This window comes from Oratosquilla oratoria, chromosome 16, assembly GCF_046742065.1.
Source record: "Oratosquilla oratoria isolate Oo_2021 chromosome 16, ASM4674206v1, whole genome shotgun sequence".
NCBI classification, from domain to species: Eukaryota; Metazoa; Arthropoda; class Malacostraca; order Stomatopoda; family Squillidae; genus Oratosquilla; species Oratosquilla oratoria.
Genome location: NC_134792.1, coordinates 9,355,106 through 9,367,266, shown reverse-complemented (window position 1 = coordinate 9,367,266; position 12,161 = coordinate 9,355,106). Strand labels below are relative to the sequence as shown.

Below are 12,161 nucleotides of genomic sequence, written 5' to 3'. Positions count from 1 at the left end.
GAGAGGTATCCATACACTAGCTGAGGCAGGCCCAGTAGCGGATCATTTCAGCCTCTCTAATCCTAAGGTACATTGCAGGTCCACTCCCTCGGACCAAAGACCTTCACAACCGCAGGCCAGTCCCCTTCCTCCCATGTCAACCCCACAGGCAGCAGGACCTCAGATGACTACAGGATTCCCATTATCTACCTCAGGTAAGCCCGTTGCCCGTGAGACAGGGGGACCCAGTGTTAGTAATGAGAGGAAGACTTTCTGCAAATATTGCAAGCGGTCAGGTCACGAGGTTAGTGACTGTTTTAAACTTAAAAATAAGAAGCCCTCTCTTGTAGGAACCCCCTCTCTCGCGATCAATGTGGCAGAACAAATGGAAGTTCAGTTGGATCTCCTTTCTCCTACTAATAACCGACCGGTTGCCACTGCTAATTCTTCTCCCACATCATCTCCATTCGAACCATTTTACTCATCTGGTTCTGTAGCTCTCACTCAGTTCAATGAACCCATTCCCCTTAAGATTTTGAGAGACACAGGCTCTGCCTTATCTCTAGTGGCTAAGGATGCTGTCCCCTCCATAGAGATGTGTTATACCGGAAATTGGGTATTAGTGAACGGTTTAACCGGGAGATCACATATCCCACTGTGCATGTTATATTTGCGTTCCCCTATCACATCCGGTTATGTCACTTTAGGAGTAGTGGATAGGTTACCTGTAGAAGGCGTATCTCTCTTGATAGGGAATGACCTCGCTGGAGGAGTGATGTTACCTAATGCCATGGTTTCATCACGTCCCTCTGTTGAGAACAATACCAGCCAGTTAGAAAAGGACATTCCTGGGCTATTTCCTGCGTGTGCAGTCACTCGCAGCATGAGCCAAAGGGAAGGTGTCGAGAGTACAGGCACACCTCGACTTACGTCGTTTTCGAAGATACATCGGTTTTCAAAAATAATATGGAAAAAAATTCAAGTTGTCGTTTTACTTGACTTTACGTTGGTCAGCCAATAATGGAATCGCATAAACACCAAAAAACGTTTCAAGTGTTTCAAGCAATTCATGTTACAATAAATAAGAATAAAAGCATGTAAAATTATATAAAGATTCAGTAACTGCTAAAATATATACCATAAAGTAGTATGGCCTAGTCCACTAGAACATGAAATCGCAACGGTACTTCCAATATGTATTTAACGTAAGCGGCGTCTCGACTCCCGCAATTCTTTTGGATTATTATCTGTGAAAAAGACAAGGAGTTACTGACGAACAAGGATTTGATGGAACTTCAGGAGCAACAAAAGAAAGAAGAAGAAGAGGATGATGAATCTGAGCCACGCCACTTCACCATTAAGAAAATGGAGGAAGCATTTGCACACATCGAAAAAGGTCTTGCTATGTTTAAGGATATGGATCCAAATGCTCAACGCTTTTCCAAGATAATGGGGGCTTGTTATGAAGCTTTTGCTCCTTATAATCTAATCCTTGAAGAAAAGAACAAGAAGACGGTTCAAGGTACTCTTGACCAGTTTTTACGCGTCGAACGACGAGAATCAGCTGATGTTGATGTCGACAATCCCCAGCCATCTACGTCTACAACATAAACATCAACATATTGTATCTACTGTTTTGGTAAACTGAAAATACATTAAAGTCTTTCACTTATTACAATATGATTATATGTAAGCTTGAAATAGTTTTTATTTCTTTGTTTTTTGTTTTGTTTTACCGTATGTTATTGACAATGCATTCATAGAGTACAGCACCGCGAAATAGCAATGCATAAACATCGACATAATGTATGTACTGCATTGGTAAATTAAAAATACTTTATTCAATTTTTCACTTATACAAAATGATTGTAAGCTTAAACTAGTTTTTATTTATTTGTTTTTTGTTTTGTTTCACCGTATGTAATTGACAATGCATTCATAAAGTACAGCAAATTGTACGTATTGATGAATAAGTACAGGTACTTTTTTATACTTTATTACAAAATGATAAATAAATGTTCTGTTTGGAAATTTAAAATAGATTTTTATTAACCTTGTTTAATAAAAAATCCAATCAAAAGTAAAATAAAGTACTGAAAAATGGCTATTGGCAGTTTAGCCTAGGCTACACCAGGCCTACCTAGCCTACTTGTAAGCAAATTTGACTTACGTCGTTTTTCGACTTACGTCATTTTTCGACTTATGTCGTTTTTCGACTTACGTCGTTTTTCGACTTACGCCGTGTCTCCTGGAACCAATTAACGACGTAAGGTGAAGTGTACCTGTAGTGAGCTTGTCAGTGGAAGAGTTGATGATGTAGATCCTTCCTTGCCTTGTGAGGAGTCGGAAGTAGACTCCAGTCAAATAGACCTCCCTGATATTGGTTTAGGAGAGTTTTTTTAAGATCCCTCCCTGGCAGAGAAAACTAAGAGTAGCTCTGATGAGGATAGTGTCACGGCCCTGGCTAGTTTTAGTTCCTCGCCAGTCACTAGGAGTAAGCTCATACAACTCCAGGCAGAGGATCCTGAACTAGCCAGCTGAACGAGAGGCCACTCACAAACATTGCAAACTACAGCTATTCACACAACACTATACCCGACATCTGGAAACATGGTAAAATAATCACCATTCCAAAACCGAACAAAGACCCAACAATCCCAACATCGCACCGTCCAATCACACTTCTCTGCACCCCCTCTAAAGTCATTGAACGCCTAATACTTAAACTTGTCACACCACATATTCCCCTTGCTGACTCACAACACAGTTTTAGGCCACTACACTCCACAAACACTCTTCTGACAAACCTCACACTAAGAATTTTAGATGGCATCAATTCAGATAGGCCCCACCAAAGAACACTTCTTATAACATTAGACATTAGTAAAGCTTTTGATGCTATCCCCTGCCACAACCTAACAAATAAAATATATAACACAGACATGCACAATAACACCAAAAGATGGCTGGCCAATTATCTGGCAGGTAGGAATGCTTACGTGTCATATAATGGCCAATCATCGCACATCAGAATCATTAAGAACGGAGTACCACAGGGCTCGGTTCTATCCCCCACACTATTTAATCTATACATGCATGACTTACCCACGCCAGACACCTCAGAAATACAAATCTCTTCCTACGCAGATGACATAACAATCACATGCACACATCGTAACACAGACAAAGCTGCAGAAATAATCCAGCCATACCTTGACACACTCAACACATGGTTCATCACAAACAGACTCAAAATAGCTCCAACCAAATCTACAGCAACACTTCTCACCAACTGGACAAAAGAACACAAATACATACCTCATCTCTACATCAACAACACTCTAATACCACACACAAACACACCGAAAATTCTTGGTGTAACATACAATACATCCATGTCTTTCAAACAACACAAACATAAAAAAACAAATGCACACCCAGACTTAACGCACTTAAGTCAATCACTGGAACAACATTTGGACAAAACAAAGAAACTAATATAACAATATACAAACAATGCATACGCTCAGTGTTGAATTATGCGAGTCCTGCATGGGCTCCTAATCTCAGTGAGACACACCACAACACCCTTCAAATCATACAAAACAAAGCCCTAAAAACAATTACAGGCTGCACAAATACAACACCTACAGACCATTTCCACCATGAAACAAAAGTCCTCAAAGTCAAGGACCACCTCGACATGGGAGGCACATAAACACTTGCTGCAGCCACCACAAACACATTACACCCACTACACTACATAGCAGAACACCCACACACACCAAGAAACATTAAGACAACACCCAAAGACCTTTATCTCGCACAGATACTCTCTTCTCTTCCTCCACAACCACCAAATACCAGCCTCCGGGAACATATTCATAATCATATCACTCACCGCTCCATTAACACACTGAAAGACAACACACTGCTGCATGCCAGACCCCCTGATATCCACCCTTCTGAATCCTCTCTCCCACGAAAGGACAGAGTCCACTTGGCCAGACTGCGGTGCGGTCACCACCCAGCACTTCTAAGCTACCAGAAGAGGCTGGATGACTGCATTGTGAACAGCTGCCCAGGATGTAACACTTCACCCCATACCATACAACACATAATGGAAGACTGCATTATACACAATCATGCACGCAAACAACACAACATACGCTCTATAAAGGATTTGTGGGAAAACCCAGTTTCGGCTATGGCATTCCTCGGGGAGACGGGATTGCTCGGACAGACAGTCTAGGGAACGACAACAACAACAACAACAACTGGACAAAAGAACACAAATACATACCTCATCTCTACAACAACAACACTCTAATACCACACACAAACACACCGAAAATTCTTGGTGTAACATACGATACATCCATGTCTTTCAAACAACATATCACAAACATAAAAAACAAATGCACACCTAGACTTAATGCACTTAAGTCAATTGCTGGAACAACATTTGGACAAAACAAAGAAACTAATACAACAATATACAAACAATGCATACGCTCTGTGATGAAATATATGAGTCCTGCATGGGCTCCTAATCTCAGTGAGACACACCACAACACCCTTCAAATCATACAAAACAAAGCCCTAAAAACAATTACAGGCTGCACAAATACAACACCTACAGACCATTTACACCATGAAACAAAAGTCCTCAAAGTCAAGGACCACCTCGACATGAGAGGCACATAAACACTTGCCGCAGTCACCACAAACATATCACACCCGCTACACTACATAGCAGAACACCCACACACACCAAGAAACATTAAAACAACACCCAAAGACCTGTATCACACACAGATACTCTCTTCTCTTCCTCCACAACCACCAAATACCAGCCTCCGGAAACATATTCATAATCATATCACTCACCGCTCCATTAACACACTGAAAGACAACACATTGCTGCATGCCAGACCCCCTGATATCCACCCTTCTGAATCCTCTCTCCCACGAAAGGACAGAGTCCACTTGGCCAGACTGCGGTACGGTCACCACCCAGCACTTCTAAGCTACCAGAAGAGGCTGGATGACCGCATTGTGAACAGCTACCCAGGATGTAACACTTGACTCCATACCATACAACACATAATGGAAGACTGCATTATACACAATCACGCATGCAAACAACACTACACTCTATAAAGGATTTGTGGGAAAACCCAGTTTCGGCTGTGGCATTTCTTGGGGAGACGGGACTGCTCGGTCAGACAGTCTAGGGAACGGAAAAAAAAAAAAAAAAAAAAAAAAAAAAAATTGAGAAACTTAAATTCTTTTGTAATGCAAACTGGGAAAATTTTCTAAAGGAAGAAACAAAGATGGAAGAGAAAAGGAATATACTATAAGAAATTTATGAGGGAGTGAACAAATATGTACAACAAAAGCAAGAAAGAGTATACATAAAGAACTGGTACAACAAAAAATGTAGTGAAGCTAAGGATAAAAGAGACAAAGCCTGGAGGGCAAATGGCAAACATACATCAAACTATGAAACGATTATGTAAAAATATGCAGAGAAGAAAAGAGAAATTATGAAAAAGAAATAACAGAAAAATGCAAGGAATAACTTAAACTATTTTACAGATATGTGAATGGTAAACTTAAAAACTAACAAGAAATAGAAAAGTTGTGCCAAGGAAGTCATGAATATACAGAAGAACAAGAAATGGCAGAAATTATGAGCAATCATTTGAAATTGGTATTCACAATTAAGAACTCACCAAACTGTGAGGGAATAGAAAGACAGAAATCCCCCCCAATGAAGGAAATAACTGTAACGAAGAAGGAAATCAGCAACAAAATAAAAAAACTTGATGTCAGAAAATTGCATGGTCCAGATGGAATTGTAAACTGGATACTGAAAGAATGAAGAGGAGTTAACAGATAAAATATACAGTTTAATCAAATGCTCACTCAAAGAAGGAAAGGTACCACAAGACTGGAAAAATGTAAATATTGTACCAAGATATAAAGGAGGAAACAAGGAAAATCCAACAACTACAGACCGGTCTCCCTAACAAGCACAGTAGCAAAAATATGTGAAAAAGTGATCAAAAGTAGATGGGTTAAACACCTGGAAGAAAAAACTATACTGAACCCAAATCAATTTGGATTTAGACAAGGAAGATCATGTAAAACAAACCTGATCTGTTTCTATTCGAGACTAATACAAACAATACAAGAGAGGGATGGATGGGCAGACTGTGCCTATCTAGACCTAGAAAAAGCATTTGATAAGGTACCACACAAGCAATTAATACGAAAAATAGAATCAATAGGTGGCATTGGAGGTAAATTATTAGAATGGATGGAGGATTCCTGACTGGGAAAAAAATGAGGGTAGTAATTAGACAATACTCAAAGTGGGAATAAATGATAAGTGGTGTCCCACATAGGAGGACTGTGAATCATTACAGACTTGGACAAAATCTGGAAATGGACTCAAAAGTGGGAAATGAGCTTCAACATCAAGAAATGTTTGGAAAAAGGAAAAACAGAATATAGAAAAATTATCAAATTGGAGGGGAAAAAAAAAAAAAAAAAAAAAAAAAAAAAAAAAAAAAAAAGTGAACTTGGAAAGAGACCTTGGAGTAATAATCAGCAAAGACATGACACCGGATAATCATATCAACAAAATAGTTTGAGAAACCTTCAACCTATTAAGGTCAATGAAAGTGGCATTTGACTATTTGGATGAAGAAATTATTAAAAAAATATTAGTTACATTAACCCCTACCATACGATGACGCCTACGTAGGCGTCATGAGGAGCAAGTGGGTACGTGAGGATGCCGACGTCGGCGTCTTGATTATATTTATTGTAGTCATACCTGCGTGACCCCTATACTCTGTAAACTGGCTTCATCATATTTTCTATGGTTATCAAAATTCATGGGTGAAAGAGAACGAGCGATAGAGCAGTGACTTTATTTTTTATAATGCAAGTATTATGACGCAACATCACACATCTGGCAGCTAATGCTGCCAGACGTGCGATGTGGCCTCTATTGAAGGGGTTAATGAGACCAAAACTGGAATACAGAGTGACACTATGGACACCCAGTACTAAAAAGAATATAAGGAAATTAGAAAGAAGTGTGAATGTAGTAGTTTCAGAGGGATTAGCTTGTTGAGTGTAGTTGGGAAGGCTTATGGGAGGATCTTGATTGAGAGGATTAGGAGAGGAACAGAAGGAGTAATTGGTGAGGAACAGTGTGGATTTAGGACAGGTAGAGGTTGTGTAGATCAGATCTTTGTGGTAAGACAGATATGTGAGAATGCTATAGGAAAGGGGAAGGATGTTTTTTGGACTTTTATGGATCTGGAAAAGGCTTATGATAGGGTAGAGAGGAAGGCACTGTGGGAGGTTATGCAGATATACGGGATAGGAGGAAAGCTTCTGGGAGCTGTCAAGAGTTTTTATGAGAATAGTAGAGCTTGTGTCAGGATTGGAAATGGAGAGAGTGAGTGGTTCGAGGTGAAGGTGGGACTTCATCAAGGATGCGTTATGTCGCACCTGGCTGTTCAACTTATACATGGATGGGGTGGTGCGAGAGGTAAATGCAAGGGTAGTGGGCAAGGGATTGGAGATGGTTAAAGAAAATGGAGAAAAGTGGGAGGTGAGCCAGCTGTTGTTTGCGGACGACACTGCGCTTGTGGCAGGATCGGAGGAGGGATTGAGGAAGTTGGTGACAGAGTTTGGGAGAGTATGTGATAGAAGAAAGCTAAAGATAAATGTGGGTAAAAGATGAGATGTACAAGGGGTGAAAGTGGCAGTAGTCTGGAAGTGAGCATTAAGGGAGAGCGACTGGAGGAAGTGGATAGTTTTAGATACTTGGGTGCAAATGTGGCAGGGAAAGGTGGAGTGAAAGTGGAGGTAGAATGTAGATTGAGAGAAGCGAGTAAATGCCTTGGTGGATTAAAGAGTGTAATGAGGAATAGACATTTGGGAATGGATGCTAAGAGGAGACTGTATGAAGGAGTGATTGTGCCAACAGCACTGTATGGGGCAGAAACATGGAACATAAGAGAAGAAGAGAGAAGGAGTTTGAATGTGTTTGTCTGAGAAGTATGATGGGGGTTACTAGGCTAGATAGAGTGAGAAATGAGGAGGTGAGGAGGAGAACAGGAGTGGAAAGGGAGTTGGGAGATAGGGTTGATGAAAGAATATTAGGATGGTTTGGACACATGGAAAGAATGAGTGAAGAAAGACTAGTAAAAGAGGTGTGGAAGGCAGATGTGGAGGGAGTGAACATGAGGGGACGTCCTAGGATGAGGTGGATGGATGGGGTGAAGGGGGCTTTGGGGAAGAGGGGAATGTCTGTTGAGGAAGGACGGGAGAGGACAGAAGACGGGTGAATGGAGAATGGTTGTATATGGATGTTGTGATTGCATGAGGTGGAATGGGCGGGTGGATGGGGGGTGAGGTAGTAGGTGTGAGCAAAATTTGACGCAGCCCGAAGGGATTTCTCCCCGTCCTCTCATTTTATGCAATGGGGGGACGGATAGGGGGGGTCGCCGATTTAATGAAGCGGCCTTGCTGTGGATGTGCTGTGTCTTGCGACACTGCTTCTGACCCAGGGCAGTGGACAAGGTGCAGGGATGACCCGTCATTCAGGAGGTGCTAAGATAAGAGGGAGGGTGGAGGGGTGTGGAGTGTATTCAGGGATGGAATGGGTGGGAATAATTTTATGCCTTTTTCTTTTTGGCTACCCCCCTTGTAAGGGGGAAAAAGCCTAGGTATATGTATATATGTATGTAGAAAGAATATGAAGAGTAATGACAAAATTGGCACCAGCTCTTTTCAAATTAACATACGAACAACAAAGATTATTGAAATTGGAACCACCAACACTGGAGCAGAGAAGAGAAAGAGGTGATCTACTGACTATCTATATAATCATGAAAGGAATGGAAATCCTTGATAGGAATGATTTACTAAAAAATGACAATGGAAAAACAAGAGGTCATGAAAAGAAACTCAAAAGGATTATTATAGAAGAGATCGGAAAAAGAATAGCTTCCCACACAGAGTGCTGGATATCTGGAATAACTTAGATAAAGAGACTTTGTGTGCAAACACTATTCAAGATTTTAAGAAAAAACTTGACGCTGAAAGATACAAAGACGGGTCACCACAAGCAGAGCTCCCTTACCGTACAATACAACTAGGTAAATATAATCTCCTCTTAGTATCCATTACCAAATGTCTATTTCTCATTACACTTTTTAATCCCCAAGGCATTTACTTGCTTCTTTCAATCTACATTCTAACTCCATTCTTCCCTTTCCCACCACATTCACATACAAGTATCTAAATCTGTCCACTTCCTCAACTCTCTCTCCCTTCATACTCACTTCCAATTTGCTGCCATCCTCTCCCCTTGTATATCTCATCACCTTACTTTTAACCACATTTAATTACTAAAAACACGTTGTTGTCAGCAAACAATAACTGGATTATCTCCAATTTTTCTCCATTTTCTTTAACCATCTCCAGTCCTTGTACAGGGTGTTTGGGATAAATTTGATAATTTTATTATCAGACATTACAGAACCATTTGAAGGATTTAACAGCGGTAAAGTGCAATGGATAGGTGATTCAGTGTACTATTGGTGGGTATGAGAGTGACCTGCATCAAGATGATTCATGCCAGATTAAAAAATTTGGAAATCTTAGCTGCAACTCAGTGCTCCTTGAATACCATGAAGGCTGTGAGATGGAGAATTGCAACAGAGATGTAGAAGCAATGGCTAGCAGGAATTATCATAGCAGGTGTTCTAACTGTCCGCACAACAAAATTCAAAATTGGTCCAGCTGGAGGAGGAGGAGGAGGAGGAGGAGGAAGAGGAGGAGGAGAAGAAGAAGAAGAAGAAGAAGAAGAAGAAGAAGAAGAAGAAGAAGAAGAAGAAGAAGAAGAAGAAGAAGAAGAAGAAGAAGAAGAAGAAGAAGAAGAAGAAGAAGAAGAAAAAAAAAAAAAAAAAAAAAAAAAGAAAAAAAAAAAAAAAAAAATGGTGGCACAATCCAGGTAAGGCAATGCAGACCTTGGCAAGAGTGATGGGCATTGGATTATTGTCTGTGAAGGAAGCACTGACCAAGAGAACTGCCTTACGAAAGCCAAGAAACTCTTCAACAAGGTCAAACACCCAGTTGAGCCAGGGATGCTCTGGTTCTTCTCGGACATGAAGAACTTCTGCCAGGACCAGTTGCACAATGTGCAGAACAACAGGTGGCTAGCCTATAGTCCACACAAAGTCCCGCACTTCATGAAGGCAAAGTTCCCTCAAACTGTGATGGTCTTTGAGTGTGTTTCCAGTGAAGGCCACGTCATGCCACCATCTTTGAAGAGGGACTCAGACTCGCTTCAGATGGCTATACTGAATTGCTGTCCACTGTTGTCAAGCGCTGGGTGGCAGCAGGACTCAGCTCCATATCACACCTCTGGGAAAACCCATAAGTGGCTGTCTGAGAAGTTCTATGACTTCACCAGTCCCAACATCTGGACCCCCAACTTGCCTGATTGCAACCCCATGGACTATTATGTGTGGGGTGCAGTTGAAAAAGACATCAATCATACTGCCTGCAACACCAAGGATGAGCTGATTGCCAGGATCAAACTGGTGTTCTGTAGTCTCTTGAAGAACACTGTGACAGCCGCAAGCTACAGGTTCAGGTCCCGCCTGGAGGCTGTGGTGGAGGCTCAGGGTGGCTTCTTTGAGTGAGCTGTATTTGGCAAAAGGCCCTCTAAGATATGCACTTTGAATTTTGAGAATACACAAAATTTTGGCCAAGATATGATGTTTTTCTTTCCTTTCTGAAAAAGTCAAATTCATCCCGAACACCCTGTACCTCTCCCACCACCCCATCCATGTATAAATTGAACAGCCAAGGTGACATAACACATACCTGGTGAAGTCCCACCTTTACCTCAAACCACTTTCTCCATTTCTAATTCTAACACAGGCTCTAATACTCTTGACTGCTCTTAATAGCTTTCCTCCTATTCCATATATCTGCAATACCTCACACAGTACCTTCCTTTCTACCTTGTCATAAGCCTTTCAAAATCCATGAAGGCCCAAAAACATCCTTTCTTACATATCTGCCTTACCACAAAAATCTGATCCACACAACCTTGAAACATCCCTATTCCTCCTCCACTCCTAGTCCTACTAGATCCTTCACTCCCTTCTACTCTTCTCTCAGTTTCTTCTTGTACTCCTTTTCTTTCTCATTTAAGTAGTTTACATTAAGCACCTTACTTTTTGTCCTTTTCCTCTTTCTCTATCTATCCTCCACTACTTACCTTCCACCAAAAATTATCTGATATTCCCCCACTCTCTCCCCTTAAAATATGTACATCCAAAACTTCCCACTCTTCTCCTGGTTACCACTATATACATTAAAGCCCTAGCTACCACCCTTCTATCCACTACCTTCTCCCATGTGTACTTATGCTTGACTTTCTTCCTAAATACTGTAGTTGTTATCATCAACTAGACTGATATAAAATGAAGATCTTTCTGTAAGACCAAGGTCTATGAAGGAAGAGCTCTTATTCCACCTTTGCTGAAATTTCCATTGTGGATTTCCAATTTAACTGAAATATTATTTTCCTCTTCCTTCATGGATTCACTTCATATTTCTTTCAACAAGGCCTACTCTCATTTAAGGCTTAAAATAGTACTTTTTTTTTTTTTTTTTTTAATCTTTCTATAATATTCACCTTAACTCTGTCTGTCTGTGCAGGAACCACCGGTTCAAGATGTTCTCCTAGGATATTCACCACACGTTCTTCTTCTGGCAAGAAGACTGAACACATTCCTCCCTGAATTAAAAATAAATACATAAGTAAATCAAAATAATAATGAATAAATAGAATATAGTATGAAACACATCCACTGAAACTCTGCACATGACATGGAAGATGATCAACCTTCAAATTATAGTGAAGACGTTTGAATTAAATTCTATTTTCTCAAGGTATCAGGACACTGTACTTACATTGACATTTCTTATTACACCAATTTGACCAATAAGGCCAGAGTCATCATGGGTCTCTCTAATGCGAACCTCAATGTCAGAAGTCTGCCAGTCTTGCATTGACAAAGAATCCACACCTGGGGAAAAACAGACATTTTCATAAAAAAAAAAAAAAAAAAAAA

At 40.6% G+C, this 12,161-nt stretch overlaps 1 protein-coding gene across 2 annotated transcripts in view; it reads right to left on the bottom strand.

Moving 5' to 3' along the window:
• Spt5 (Transcription elongation factor subunit Spt5) overlaps nt 1-12,161 on the bottom strand; it is a 188,025-nt gene that overhangs the window by 8,408 nt on the left and 167,456 nt on the right. For both annotated transcript variants that reach the window (XM_076199318.1, XM_076199317.1), the window contains exons 20-21: nt 12,001-12,116; nt 11,723-11,824 (exon numbers count right to left, since the gene is read on the bottom strand). In XM_076199318.1, coding sequence (XP_076055433.1) covers nt 11,723-11,824; nt 12,001-12,116 — 218 coding nt within the window. The remainder of the gene's footprint in view (nt 1-11,722; nt 11,825-12,000; nt 12,117-12,161) is intronic.